Source organism: Talpa occidentalis, unplaced genomic scaffold (assembly GCF_014898055.3).
Source record: "Talpa occidentalis isolate TD23 unplaced genomic scaffold, MPIMG_talOcc4v2.1 talOcc4.17, whole genome shotgun sequence".
NCBI classification, from domain to species: domain Eukaryota; kingdom Metazoa; phylum Chordata; class Mammalia; order Eulipotyphla; family Talpidae; genus Talpa; species Talpa occidentalis.
In genome coordinates, this window is record NW_023601754.1 from 45,448,405 (window position 1) to 45,464,175 (window position 15,771).

At 46.4% G+C, this 15,771-nt stretch overlaps 1 protein-coding gene across 2 annotated transcripts; it reads left to right on the forward strand.

The window, feature by feature from the left end:
* Nucleotides 1-8,773: 8,773 nt before the first annotated feature.
* On the forward strand, nt 8,774-13,288 carry C5AR2 (complement C5a receptor 2). Of its 2 annotated transcripts, none has more exons than XM_037518194.2 (2): nt 8,774-9,103; nt 11,470-13,288. In XM_037518194.2, the coding sequence occupies exon 2, from the start codon at nt 11,485-11,487 to the stop codon at nt 12,490-12,492; it is 1,008 nt and encodes a 335-aa protein (XP_037374091.1). In that variant the 5' UTR covers nt 8,774-9,103; nt 11,470-11,484; the 3' UTR covers nt 12,493-13,288. The 2 variants fall into 2 exon arrangements, with proteins under 2 accessions (XP_037374091.1, XP_054553582.1); XM_054697607.1 differs by lacking the exon at nt 8,774-9,103 and adding an exon at nt 11,327-11,347.
* The last annotated feature ends 2,483 nt before the right edge of the window (nt 13,289-15,771 follow it).

Sequence of the window (15,771 nt, forward strand, 5' to 3'; positions counted from 1 at the left end):
AGCAGTGTATTTCGGTAGATCTGCCTATTCTGCTCCCCACTCTGTCTCTGGTGAATCCTCTCACCCCCGGATCCCTGGCCTGTGCTCTAGCTCTCATATGCGTAAATAAATCTTTTTAAAAATTAAATTCTTTTGAATTCTTTTAAATTTAAAAATAAAAAATTTTTTTTGAAGATTTATTTTTTATTTTTACAATAGCTGGGGCACAGGCCAGAGGCGCAGGAGGTGAGAGGATTCACCAGAGACAGAGTGGGGAGCAGAACAGGCCGACAGACTGAAAGCACTGATGAGGGGAGCAGTGGGCGCGACAGGAGAGGTCTGCTGTGCCATGTGGGAATCTCCCTGGCTGGCAGGGAATCGAACCCATGCTGCAGAGGCTGCGGACAGCTTCACAGCACTGTGCTCTACCTGCTGCGCCACCGGGGAGGCCCTAAAAATAAAAAATTCTTTAAAAAAAAAAAGGGGGTTATTTTGGGCCTCCCTGGTGGCGCAGCGGTTGAGCGCTGGGTTGCGAAGCTGCCCGCAGCCTCTGCAGCGCCGGTTCGATCCCCGGCTGCTCCCCGGCCACCAGAAGAGGGTCCCACATGGCGCGCAGACCCCTCCTGCCGCCCGCTGCTCCCCTCAGCAGTGTACTTCGGTCCTTCTGCCTGCTCTGCTCCCCGCTCTGGCTCTGGTGAATTCTCTCACCCTCCTGCGCTTCTGACTGTATCCAGTGCTTGTATGTATAAATAAATAAATCTTAAAAAAAAAAATGTGGCATTCTCCTGATATTTAAAAAAAAAAAAATAGGGGTTATTTTGCAACCATCCCCGGCTGGGCAGGGTCACCATTGGTTCTAACAGCTTAAAAGGGAATTTGGGAGCCCTTGGCATCATCTTCAAAGGTTTTAAAACAGTTAGCTGGGAACAAGCCAGCAGGGAGACAACAACTTGAGCCCCCTCCTCCACGGTGATTCTGCCTTTTATCCCTCCCTCCCAAGCACAGGTGTGCAAAATTTGCACATGTGCACACACCCGTGTTCCAGGCGTCCACAATCATGCACATGTGCCCCTACCCACGTGCCTTTGGTGTCAATACGGTGATAGCCACAAAGGCTGGTGGTGTAGAAAGCCTGATTAATTCATTTATCCTACAGGGGCATAATTGGCAATGTTATATTAACCATCTGAGCATTACATTAATTATACAAATACATATTATATGAATATCAGTATGTTGTATAATTATGCTATATAATTATAAACCATTAAATAATAGAGAAAATGTAGGGCTATATTATAAAATACATAAAAATGTATAACACATATCAACACTCTATGAAAGTTTGGTATCTGTGTGTTAATATATCATAGGCATATTAATGTTACTAACACGTGTATACTTCACATATAAAATAATGTCAGTAATAAAGTTTGCTTAATTCAATATAGCTAAAATATTTCAATTTAACATGTAATCAGGGAGGAAATTATTAATGAGGTCTTTTATTCTTATTTTTTTGGTAACAAGTCTTCAAAATAACACATGTCTGTTAAACTCCCAGGGGCCCCCATTTGGGTATCGCGGGTGTAGACTCCCAGCAGGCCCTCTGCATCAGCAGGCTGAGTCCAGGCAAAAGCCTTCAACATGGAGTGCTGGGCCAGGAGCCTGTCTGATTCTGTGCAGAAAACAAAGCCGAACCCTGCCGCTATTGTGCTATTGTTGCATCTGCCTTGGGTACATCTTTTATTTAAAGATACTATCCTAGCAATTAGGACGGGAGCCTAGCTGGACTTCCAGAGAGGGTGTATGTGGCTTGATAGTACATGTTGGCACCTGGTGCAGACTGCCTGTCAGAGAAGGGTTGGGGGAAGACCTGAGCACCATCTACTTTCAGATCTGGGGGATACCTGGTACCCACTCATGATCCTGGATTGTTCTGCTACCTCGACAGTCAACACCCCCTACTGTCCTCCTCCCTGCTGCTCCATCCCTGGCTGGCTTTCCCCCTATTTTCTCAGTGTGATCCTTCTTTGATGCTGTTGCCATATCTTCTTTTGGATGTTTTGAGTTCTCTCTTAAATGCAGTTCTCACTGATTTGAGTTCATCCAATATCGGCACAGTTCTCTCTTCAGGGGATGGATTCCTACTCATCTCTATATGAGTAGGCCTCCATGAGGATGGCTACTCATCTCTCCATGAGGATGGCTACTCATCTCTCCCGAACTGACCTCAACATCTTCTCCCAAACCTCTACCTTCCCTACAATCCCCATGCCAGGGTGCCTTAACACCCACTTAATCACCCAAGCCTGTGTCTGTGTCCCATGCCAAATGCCACCTACCCTCTTTTTACCCCATAGCCTGCCTGGTCTAAACCCTCCATTCTCTCCCACTCAGCATCCTTGACTCACCTCTCTGGTCTCCAGGCTGCCTGGCCTGTTTTTTAAAAACCATCGCTATCGCTAGTCTACCTTTTTTCAGGGTACAGCCTCTTCCAGGAAGTCCTCCCTGACTTTCTTCTCTATGTTCCCATACCCCCAGCTCCATCTTTATCTCTGACCATCCTCTGGTTTGGGGAATGAATTGTTAAGAAGTGAGTTATTTCCTCCACTCTGATTCTGGAAGGAGATGCTGTCCCACAAGAGTCTTCTAAAAACAGTTGGTGGTCAATGAGTGGGATCTAGGTAGTTTCTCTCAGGAAGCCTCCAAACTGGTGTTTATCATTCATGCCAAGGAAGGAAGTTCAAGGGTTGAAGGGCTAGGTGATTGCCAAATCTGGGGTCTGAGGAATCTTCTAGATCAACAAGTTCTAAAGAGGAAGTGGTGGAGAAGGGAAGTGGGTACTGATGGGTTGGACTGAGTAGCTGTGTTCCATCTGCTCCCTCAAGTCCTCTGTTACCGTTGACTCCCCAAGGAAGCTGGGGATCAGGACCTCCTCCCCTATGACTTTGCCAGGCGACATTCCCAAGCTTATACCTCTCCCTCCCATGGGTTTTACTCTAGGTGAGCGCTGTCGACTGGGAACATAATGTGAGCCCGTGAGCCCTATCAGTGAAAGATTTTCCATTTCTAGCAGACAAGCAAGAGACAAGCATTGAGTAAAATGAATTCTGGTGGTATATTTGATGGAGTCAAATATATTTTAAATCATACTTCATATATAATCAGTATAAAAAGTTTTTGCAAGATTTCACATTCATTTCAAATTTTTTTTAAAGATTTATTTATTTATGCATACAAGAACTGGGATACAGGCCAGAGGTGCAGGGGTTGAGGGAATTCACCACAGACAGAGTGGGAAACAGAACAGGCAGACTGACCTAAATACACTGCTGAGGGGAGCAGCGGGTGAGACAGGAGAGGTCTGCTGCACCATGTGGGTTGCTCCATGGCCGGCTGGGGATTGAACTCATGTTGCACTGTCTGTGGACAGCTTCATAGTGCTGTACTTAACCCCTTGTGCCACCAGGGAGGCCCTTCATATTATTTTTTTTAAAAATTCATACCAAGTCTTCAAAATCATGTGTGTGTTTCACACTCCTGCCACCTCAGATCCATCACATTTCAAAGACTCACTAGCTCATGTGGCAAGTGGGGACCCCACTGGATACAGCTCAGGGCTAGAACTCCTTGACTGATGATCAGAGCATCTATAAAATTCTAACATCTGAAGCTCTGTGCCTCTGATGCTCCCAGGTTCTGGTATGACATTCTAGAATTCTAGAATTCAAATAGCCTGTAGCTAACATCGTAGGATCCCTTTGATTAAAGAGTCTCAGATTCTGATCTTCCAGGAATCTGTCAGTCTTCAGTTCAATGACTTATATAAGGTGTCAGCAAACTCCAACCAGTTCCAGCCCACTGCTTGTTCTTGTAAATAAAGTTTTATTGGAACATAGCTGTGGCCCCTTTCATATTGTGAGGATAGAGTTGAATAATGATGATACGGACTATGAGTGACTCTTGACCAACAAAAACTAAACTATTTCCTCTCTGTTCCTTTACTGAAAAAGATTTCTAACCCTTGATCTAGACATTCCAAGATTCTCAGATGAATGGTGGTTTTATAGATGTTTGATTGTCCACTTCATAATGTATATACATCAAACATGTTTTTTTCCATGCATCAAAGTCACATAATAAATATATATTGTTCAAAAGCACTGTGTTTTCCCCATTTTCACCATTTGTTTAGTCAAACACTGAAATTGTTCAACTTCATCCAACTTTGAAATGAGGGAGTGTAATGATTTATTATATTTTTTAAATGGTGGTTAAAAAACATATAACATAAAATTCACCATTAGTGACATTTAGTACACGCACCATGTTCTACAACTGTCTCACTATAGAGTTCCAGAATATTTTCATCATGCCAAAAGGAAACTCCATAACCAGTAGATATTTCTTCCAAAAAGAAAAATACTGGATGGTCTCACTCATAGCAGGAATCTAGAAAACTTAAATAAGGGACCAGGAAAAAGAATAACTATAAGAAAGAAAATTTCAAAATCAACAAACAACTATGAACCAGAGACACTCTATGGGGGTGGGGGACGGGGAAAGGAGGGATTGGGGTCAAAATAAGGTGGTTGTAATTGTATGGGGAATATAAAAATAAAATTTAAATTAAAAAAAAAAGAAGATATTTCTTCCCACCTCACCCCCATCCTGTAGCCCATGGCAACCCCTAATCTGCTGTCTCCACTGATTTATTTATTTATTTACATATATTTTATTTTTAAAACTATTTATTTATTATTTAAATTTTGGGTTTTTAAATTTTTTTATCCACTGATTTACTGAGATTCAACCTATTTTGACTCCTCCCCCCAAAAAAGAGCAATTTCATATAGGTTCACTTAATCACCTTCCTAGGGTGTTCTTATTCTACATTTCTCTGGGCATTGAAGGGCTGTCAGCATCTCATGGGCTGGCAGTAAAAGGGATACCACCTTAGGGAGATTCCTTCCATTTTATAACTCTCCTCCCCAAGCCTTCTGAGGCCTTTTGAGGTCACGTCCTTGGCCCACAACATCCACAAGACATCCCCTGTCCCAGGGATGCCAGAAAACCTTACCCTCCCAGAATCTGCAAAACACACCCGGAGACTCTGCTGCCCAGGAGGTTACGAAGACCAAGAGAGCTGAGAAACCGGCCTCTATAAACTCTCCTGGTCAGCACGAATTGGAGGCCATAAAGCACAGCTCCCACCCTTCTCAGTCTTTTTTTTTTCTTCCCCACAGGGGTGGGCAGGATGTGGGAGACAGGAGGCCTCCCAGAATGTGGCAGGAGGGGGATGAAGGGATGTTCCTCTCTCCTGGGAGAGGACCAGGCTCAGTGAAGACAAAGTCCCCCAGTCCGGGGGCCCAGGAGAGGCCCCAGATTATCCAGTGATCTGGCCTGACTCAGAAATAACTTCCTTTAATGATTTTATTCTTTAAACAACAGAAATGTATCTCCCTTCACCTTGAAAGTGCTCAGAGGGCAGTGCAAACACCCTTACCTCCTAAGTAAGGGCCTGATTCACAAGGGCCACTTTCTTGACAAGCCTGCAGGCCGGATATAGAAATTTCAGAAATGAACGTTACATTCTTTTTGCTGGCAATTTTACCAGCATGCACAGAGCACACCCTAGTGCTGGGAACTGTTGGGTGTGTTTTAAACTCTTCACCCATGTTACTTAAATGTCCACTTTCACAGTTTAGAAAGTTGGGGTTCAGAGAGCCTGAAGCCTGGAACTGGAATATTAGTTCATTATTCTGGCTCCCAAGTTCATGTTCTCGGCCACTGTGCTATGCTGGGAGTGACCTTAAGCACCTTGATGGTCAACATCTTCCCTGTCTTACAAATGAAAAACTGGGGGGCTCGGATAGGGAATAGAATTTGTGTTTTGAGGGCTCACGCCCTGTGCTTGGCCGCTTGTACCTTCTTATGGAGGACATGACCTTGGGCTGTCTCTGAGAACCCAAAGGTTGGGAGGAATGTTTAGCTGTCCTCAAAGCTGGAGGCAGAGGGCAAAAGGGAGGGGTGAGCACACAGCTGGAGGTGGGAGGAGGTAGAGGGCGTGGGTGTTTGTGGAAGAAGACTTCACAGGACACAGAGGTGGGGGGTGGTACTGGGAGCCCAGGCCACGATCCCCAGGCCTAGAAGGTCAAACCACATGGTGGTCTGGCTTGCAGGAAATTAGTGACACTGAGGCAGGACTTGGGGACACTGTCAGCTCTCCACCCACCAGAACCCTCTCCAGCCTTGCTTGCTGCCCAGTAATTTTTGGGATATGTGAGTCACTGGAAAAATAAAAACACACCCTGGGAGCAGGAAATGGTCGCTCCTGGTTTGCTGAGGCTGGGAAGGTTTGCTGGGGCCCGTAGGTGGCAGTGCCCGCTGCCGTCCCATCAGAGCAAACAGGACATGTGTCCAGAAACGCGCTCACTGCCAGACTCACAGCAGAGACGTCAGACCTCCCAGGTCCAGGGTGTGGGCCTAGGTCCTGCTTGCAAGTGTGTAGCCCAGCTGAGGACCCTCTTGCCAGACGCGGTAAGGATGGAGGGAGGGAGGAAAAGAGGGAAGGGAAGTGAGGCAGGGGGCGATTCCACCATCTTGGCCTTTTTAGACTCGTTCTTTTCGAATTTGGGAATCAGAACTTGAATTTGAGAACTGGTGCTATGGCCATCCCACCGCAATCCACATTGGAAGGACTCAGCAGTCCAACAGAAAAGCTTTTGTCAAAGGATCCAAACACACCTCACACTCAGGTGTTTAGGAAATGGCCCTTCTCCGGCCTGCGGAAGCTCCACAGCTTCTGGGGAATTCTCAAACCTGTGATTTGTCCAGTGAATAAGCTCTTCCACTCAGCAAGTCCTCTCCACCTTTCTTGCCCCAAATTATGTTTATTGTGGTAAAGTAGGTTTACATCTTTACATCTGCTCTGGGGGATACAGGTCCATGAGCCCTCTACTTAAGAAAGGCTAACTTAATTTCCATGTGCAGCACACCCGTCAGAAGCCAGCAGCTCCAAGTATCTGCACGGGGGACACACCCAGGTCACCAGCTCTCAGGCCAAGAAATAGCACAAACTCAGTTCCCATCCCAGACACTTTCAGTGCCCATTTTTTGAACTTAATATAATGGACCCATTCAGGTCATCCTCCTGTGTGCCTCTCCCCCTCAACCTGATGTTTTTCCAGGTCCATCCACATCCTGGCATGTGCTGTGTTCATTCTCATTGTTACGACATATTCCACTGCGGGAACACAGCATTTGTCAGTTCATTTTCCTGCGGGCAACTCTGTGGACAGCTTCCTATCTCGGACAGCTGTGAACATTCTAAAACATTCCAGGCTTTGGCGAGCATACATATGCTTCTTCGGGGGGGTAACAAAGATTCTGCTTCATGGGTTCCAGAGTAGGAAGTTCCAGCAAGACTGACACGTATGCCAAGACCAAGTTCTAGGTGTCCATGGTGAAATGGAAAGAAATCGAAACGACGACTCAGCTTCTTTGTGCCTGTTTTGTTCTTGTGTTCACCAAATATCAGCTAAACACCTGTTGTGCCCCACATGCCCAGATGTCAGGGACACCGCGGAGCCCAAAGCTCTGGAAAATGGGGATAATGGTGATAAGCACCAGTTATAAGGGTTATGATGTCTGGAACATAACAGGTGTTCAATAAATATCTATTATTTGAATTGTGATAAAATAATAACATGGTAGTAATGCTTTTTTTTAATAGAGGCATGTTTTATTTATTTATTTATTTGTTTGTTTGTTTGTTTTGTTCATACATGCACTGGGTACAGTCAGAAGCGCAGGAGGGTGAGAAAATTCACCAGAGCCAGAGCAGGGAGCAGAGCAGGCAGAAGGACCGAAGTACACTGCTGAGGGGAGCAGCGGGCGGCAGGAGAGGCGGCAGGAGAGGTCTGCGCGCCATGTGGGACCCTCCTCTGGTGGCCGGGGAGCAGCCGGGGATCGAACCGGCACCGCAGAGGCCGTGGGCAGCTTTGCAACCCAGCGCTCAACCGCTGCGCCACCGGGGAGGCCCGGTAGTGATGCTTTTTTATAGGTTAAATATGAAAATGTAATTTGTGATTTATTGCAAATAATAATAATAAAATTAATTGTCTCTCACGATTACCATTCAATGTCCGTTAGTCTGAGGTGGGCTACAAAGTCCAGTCAGGGCACTGATGTTGAAGCTGCTGTGTAGAAAGGATGTGTGTGCAGACAGGGAAACAGATCCAAGGCACAGTAAGAGAAAAGTTGCTGGCACAGCAGGCTGCTGAGTGCTCTTCTTTCTGCTTAGTCTCATGAAAGGGGAGTATCAGAGACTCTTAGAGTTGCTGACAGGCACAAAATGCCCTGCATTTTAACCCACCCAGAAGAACTGGGATGGGTGGGATGTTAGGCTAGGGACAGAGGGTGCCAGGCGATAGGAGTGATAGCAGCTGGTGGACCTGGCCCTCTGCTCAGCTCTTCACCCCTCTTCACTCAAACTTGTTGAGTTCTCCCAATGCCCTCCAGGGTAGGTGTATTATTATTCTCATTTTACAGTCTAGTCATCAGAGGCACAGAGAGGTTAAGTGAATTGCCCAAGACTACAGAGCTGGTGAGGGTCTGAATCTTTAAAGTCTGCTCGTGTGCACACACATGCATACACATGCAGCGGCTTGGGAGGGTGGCAGTTATTTGGCAGGATGGAAGGGAAGGCCCCAACTTCCCCTCTGCCTTTCCTGTTATGTCAACCGCAAGCCCTGAGCAGTGCTGGGCAGCCCACAGGATTCGCCAGAGATATACAGGGTGGGGTCACTCTGCTATCACACAGGCTGATATACTGACTACGTGGGTCCTCACCCCTGTGCAACATACTTTGCACATTTAACTCCTCAAGGCCTCCCCAAACTGGTGACTCATCACCTCGATGACTCCCAGACAGACAGAGAGAGTACTTCCCAATCGAAACCGCTTACTGGAGTCACAGTGCCTGGCAGCACCACCCTCCTCCGCTTCCCTGGAATCTTAAAGTGTTTTGGATCATGATATTCTGGGGCCAGGAGTTCCGGTGTGAGACTAACACAGTCTGAAACTCGGCTCTGTTCCTTGTTTAGCTGAATGATCTTTGGTAAGTGACTTGACTTCTCTGTGCCTCAGTTTCCTCTTTGGCAGAAAGGCTAGACCAATAGAATTAAAATCAAAGGGTTGGGCCTCCCTGGTAGCGCAGCGGTTGAGTGCTGGGTTGCGAAGCTGCCCGCAGCCTCTGCGGCGCTGGTTCTATCCCCGGCTGCTCCCCAGCCACCAGAGGAGGGTCCCGCATGGTGCGCAGACCTCTCCTGCCGCCCGCTGCTCCCCTCAGCAGTGTACTTCAGTCCCTCTGCCTGCTCTGCTCCCTGCTCTGGCTCTGGTGAATCCTCTCACCCTCCCGCGCTTCTGACTGTACCCAGTGCTTGTATAAATAAATAAATAAATAAATCTTAAAAAAAAAGAAAAGAAAAGAAATTAAAAAAAATAATAATAAAATAAAATCAGAGGGTTGTCCTAAGGATGAAATGACAAAACATTTAAAGGTGCTTGGGGCAATGCATGGCACATAACGCAAAGTGCTCAACAGATGGTGGCTTATACTTAGTAATAATACATAATTACAATAATAATATAAGAAACAGTAACAATAATACTACTTGTGTCCCTCAAGACAGGGAGAGATTTGTTGTTGTTGTACAGATATCATGAAGTGTGTTTACACACAAGGAGTGGGGTATAGCCTCCACACACTCAGGCTGGATGTAGGGACCTCCGTCCCATACCCACAGTCTGGTGTTGACCAAAATGTCATTATGATTGGAATGACAACAGTGGTCATTTCTGTAACAGGTGATGTCACCTCTCTGTTTACACCTTCCCATGGTTCCCATCTCATGTAGAATAAAAGATAAAGCCCTTAAAATGCCTCATATGTCCCTTGATAAGTCTCTGTTCTTACCTCCCATCCTGAACCCTCCCATCTACTCTGCTCCAGCCACCTGAACGTCCTGGTTGTTCTTTTTTCTTCTTCTTTCTGCCCCCCACCCTCATTTTAAAAGGACAGGTTTATTAGGAAAAGGAGAAAGAAAAAGAGAAGCACCTACAGAGTCATGGGTGGGCAGAAGAGCTGACATCCTCGCTGTTCTTCTAATATGATGTTATGTTCCTACATCAGGGCCTTTGCACTGGCTGTTCCCTCTGCCTGGATTGTTCTTCCCCACAAGGCCCCCTCCCTCCCATCCTTTACGACTTTGCTCAAAAAATCTGAGACCCTCATTTAAAGGGTCATACCCTCTCTGACCCCTCATTTAAAACTCCAACACAGGAAAATTTCAATGCCTACACAGAACATTTTATATTTTACAGAATATTTTACATATATGTGTATGTATAAAGTATATTATTATATGTAATTATATATTGCACACACACACACACACACACACAGAGGTCATAGCATTTAGTAGCTTCTAAAATACAAAGTATTCTGCGTACGTATTCCTTTGCTATCTGACTCCTCCCACTATGGTGTCCGCTCCCAGGAAAGGAGGTTTTGTCTGCTGGGCATCCAGGCTTGGAACAGAGAAGGTATTCAGGAACTCTGTTGAATGAATGAAAGAATTCTAGAGAAGTCAACATTGTAGCATTTCTATCACTGTCATAACTTTAAGAAATCGCTTTGTCCCTTAAGAGATTTTCTGTCCCTTATCCTGGGGACGGTTATAAGGATGTGTTCTGGTTGTAAGCCCCAGGGAGCTGTCCTTGAATGATATTCCTGCTTTGCTTCTGTTTTCTGGTTTACATTTTAAAAAGGCAACAAACTTACTTGGAGGTACATTTTCATCTCACCAAGATTTGAAAGCACTGATGAAGAAGAACCAAGACAAATAACTTTTGCTGTGAAAACATATTACCTACTCCCCCTCTTGGTGCATAGTCAGATTCCAGTCAGAGTCCAGATTTTAAATTCTAGAATTCTGAGTGGTTCAGGGGCTCGTGTTCTTATACTTCAATGCCCTCTAACTTCACTGTCCAATAAGGTAGTCATGAACCATTTATAGCAATTTGTAGCAATTTATATTAATTAAATGAAGTGAAACTGAAAATTGAGCTTCTCAGTTGATTCCAGTCCAGTGTGGCCAGCTGCACAGATAAAGCCCATTTTCACCAGAATTCAAAGTTCCATTAGACAAAGCTGCTCTAGAATTTCAAATTTCAGGTGGCCACCATTGTCATAGTTTCATAGTTTAGGATGTCAAGATTTGAAAAGTCATGGACTGTTTGGATACTATACTATTTTAGAATCCCAGGATGCCCCTGAGCTCCTGTGCTAAAATGTTAGCAGGTGAGAACTGCAGTGTTAAAAGGCACTGGGCTCCTGGAGCTCTGCTGGTGGACTGGGGTTCCCACACCCTAAGATCCTGAGAACCCGGGAATCCCTATCACTGAGGTTTCTCTCTGGTCCAGGTATCTCGGCCCGGGATGGAGAACACGTCTCTCAGCCATGAATATGAACATTACGATGATGTGAGTCCAGACCAGCCCGTGGACTGCCCTGATGGCGAGTGTGCATCCATCGACCTGCTGCGCACCATCCCGCTCCTGCTCTACGTGGTGGTCTTCCTGGTGGGTGTGCCAGGCAACATGATGGTGGCCTGGGTGAGCAGGAAAGAGGCCCGCAAGAGAGTCAGTGCCACCTGGTTTCTCCACCTGGCCGTGGCAGACCTGCTCTGCTGTTTGTCTCTCCCCATCCTGGCGGTGCCTATTGTCCATGGGGGCAACTGGCCATATGGGGCTGTGGGCTGTCGGGCCCTGCCTTCCATTATTCTGCTGTCCATGTACACCAGTGTACTGCTCCTGGCTGCTCTCAGCACTGACCTGTGCCTGCTGGCCCTCAGTCCCACCTGGTGGGCGGCAGCGGGGCGTCCATGCAGGGTACAGGCAGCCTGTGGGGCAGCCTGGACGCTGGCCTTGCTGCTCACTGTGCCCTCAGTCATCTACCGCCGGCTGCACCAGGAATACTTCCCACACAGGCTGGAGTGTGTAGTGGACTATGGCGGCTCTGTCGTGGCTGAGTACACAGTGACTATCACCAGGTTTATTTTCGGATTCCTGGGGCCGCTGGTGGTTGTGACTGTCTGTCAAGGTGCCCTCCTGTGCCGTGCAACCCAACGCCGCTGGCCACTGGGCACAGCCGTCATGGTATTTTTTTTTGTCTGCTGGGCCCCCTACCACCTGCTGAGGCTGGTGCTCACTGTGGCTGCACCCAACTCTGCTCTCCTGGCTCAGGCCCTGCGGGCTGAACCCCTGGTTGCAGGCATTGCCCTGGCTCATAGCTGCCTAAATCCTGGACTCTTCCTGTATTTTGGGCGGGCTCAACTACAACAGTCACTGCCAGCTGCATGTCATTGGGCCCTGAAGGAATCACAGAGTATGAATGAAGGCATGAGCAGCAAGAAATCCACCAGCTACGAGGAGGTGGAGGTGTAGGCTAGAGGGAAACCAGTTTGTGTCTTTCAATCACATTTCAAAAAGTAGCTTCAGGTATAGCTGGATCCAGGAGCTCCATAATATCATCTATTCCATAATTCCTTCAACTATCATTCATTATTCACATACTATGGGCAAGGCCCTATTATAAGCACTAGGGCTGCAGCAGTGACCAAAGCAGACACAAATACCTGCCCTCAGGGAGCTGGCATTCTAGTGGGGCAAGGCAGAAAATAAGCAAAGAAATAAAGGATTCTGTTAAGTAGTGAGAAACTTAAGGGGATAAAGAGGGCTAATTGGAGCAGGGATATAGGTCTTCCAGGGAAGGTTCCTTGATGATATTTGAGCCAAAACTTGAAGAAGGGAGAGAGGAGTTATACTTAAACATGGGGATGGGGGAGAAGCATTCCAAGTGGCAGGAATAGCAAATGCAAAGGCCCTGAAGCAGAATTAGTTTGGTGCTTTCCAGAAACAGTGGATAGGACAGTGTGGATGGAATAGAATGAGCAAGAGGAAGTGTGTTGTGAAATGAAGGGAGAGAAGTAATGGGGCTCCCCACTTTAAAAGCCTTTTAGGTTACAGCAAGTATTGGGGGGTCTCTGGAAGGGTTCTGAACTACTACACCCAGATAAACTACAAGACACCCATTTTTTTTAAGAGGCATGTATTTTATTCATTTATTTTATTTATTTATTTGTTTGTTTTGTTTGTTTGATTATACAAGCACTGGGTACAGTCAGAAGTGCGGGAGGGTGAGAGAATTCACCAGAGCCAAAGCGGGGAGCAGAACAGGCAGAAGGACCGAAGTACACTGCTGAGGGGAGCAGCGGGCGGCAGGAGAGGTCTGCGCGCCATGCGGGACCCTCCTCTGGTGGCCGGGGAGCAGCCGGGGATCGAACCAGTGCCGCAGAGGCTGCGGGCAGCTTCGCAACCCAGCACTCAACCGCTGCGCCACTGGGGAGGCCCAAGACACCCATTTACATTTGAGTTTCAGATAAAGAACAAAATAATTTTTTAAATATTTCTCATGCAATATTTAAGACACACCAAGAATTGTTTGCTGTTTATCTGAAATTCAAATTTAATTGAACATTTCCTAAGTCAGGCAACCCTTTTGTGAACAGAGGAGTGTCTTGATTTGACTTAGATTTTAATAGAATCCCTCTGCCTGCTGGTGGAGACTGTACTATAGGATGAGGAGCTGCTGCAGCATATGCAAGAGGTGATGGTGACTCAGATCAGGGTGAGAGGGTTACACAGTCTCTGGGCCTATTTTGAAAGAAAGGCCAAGTCCAAGCCCCTAGGCATTTGAGAATTCTCCCTACCACTGGACACACATATTCTAGCTACTCAGACCCAGCAGCAGACAGAATAATGGCTTCTAGTGAGACTGGCATCAAAATCCTCTGTACCTGTGAATATGTGGACTTACCTGGCAAAAGAACCTTTGCAAATGTGATTAAGGATGTTAAGATGGGAGGATGATCCCGGGTTATAGAGTGGACCTAATTTCCTCATGGGGTTTATAAAAGGGAGACAGGAGGGGCAGAGTCAGTTGCAGGAGATGTGACAACAGAAGCAGATGTCAAGACCTCCCTGGTGGCACAAGGGGTTAAGACACAACCTATGAAGCAATCCACAGCCACTGCAGCACGAGTTTGATCCCCGGCCAGGGAGCAACCCACATGGTGCAGTAGACCTCTTCTGACTCGCCCGCTGCTCCCCTCAGCAGTGTATTTCAGTAGATCTGCCTGTTCTGCTCCCCACTCCTCCTCTGGTGAATCCTCTCACCCCCCACACCTCTGGCCTGTACCCCAGTTCTTGTATGCATAAATAAATAAATCTTAAAAAAAAAAGCAGATGTCAGAGTGACATTAGGAAGGTGCCACCCACCAATGAATGCAGGCAGCCTCCAGAAGCTGAAAAAGATGAGGAAGTGGATTCTCTCTGAAGCCCCTACTGCGAGCACAGCCCTGATGACATGGTGCTTGTAGACTTCTGACTGCCAAAACCTTAAAAGAATAAATGTGTATTGTTTTAAGTCACTAGCTTTGAGGTGACTTAAAGGAAATGAATAAAGACCCTGTTATAGTCATGGTTCTGGGTCTTTCGTCAAGCTGGTGCCATGCCTGGAATGTCTATAGGGAATCAGAATCATAAACCTATATAAACTGAAGCCTGAATTCTGGAAAGGTGGAGCAGTTTATCAGAATTTTCTGCCCCAGGAGAACTCTGAAATAAAAAACTGTTACTAACCTTCTCAGTTGTGCTTATACGGTTGTGATGATTGCAGTGTAGCTCATGCTACTTAAAATAGCATCGCTCCTCCTAAAGCTTTGGTTTTCTCCTTAGACATCGCACTTCTACTTGACATTCTATTTCTTTTTATTTATATGTGTCTCTGTTATAGGACAGCCCCGATATTGAACGGGTTCCTGGCTGTGGGTCCTCACCCATGCTCTTAAAAGGGACTTATTAATACTCCACTACAGATACACACAAAAGGTTAATAAAAGGTTTATTTACAAGGGAAAAGGAAATAAGGAAAATGTACAACTCAGGGAGAAAATAAGGAAATAAAGTCTTTAATGCGTCCTACCCGATCCGCCGACCTGGAAACCCAAAGTCACTCTCAGAGCTGGCCTGACGCTGTGAGCTGGTGGAGAGCCAAAATGGGGGACCCCCCCAAAGCCCACGTGTCTGCCTTTATACCAACTTGGCTGCCTAACCCCACCCTCAGGTCCCAGCCACCTTCCCTTTGGTGGTGATGGGATTTGGAATTCCCAGTGTCTTTGGCTTTGGCCTGGGGTCGGGGTGGAGTCCACAAAGCCTGTATGGAATTAGCTTTAGGACATCCTTTTCCCCCTAACATCTCCCCCACCAAAACGTGAGCTCCATGGGAGAAGAGATTTGATCTGCTTTGTCTACGAATGCATCCTAAGTGACCAGAACTGTAAAAAAAAGGATGATCATTACAATAAAAATAAAAGATCTAACACTTGCTATTGAGCTGAAAAGTCCAGTTTGTGTACCTTAAGTTTGCTTTGTCGGAAAGTTTTGCCAACAATCTTGGCGAGTAGGTATTACCTTCCTGTTATAAATAGGGGAAAAGGCTCAGTCCGCAATGACTGGGGCTTTTAGGTTTCCCTTTTCTCATTCAGTCATCCATTCAACAAACATTTTCTTGCAGGCGGACGTTGGAGAACGCAGGCCCTCCAAGACAGAAATAAATAGCCCCATGCCTTCAGGAAGCTGGGGCTGAACCGGACTATCTATTGG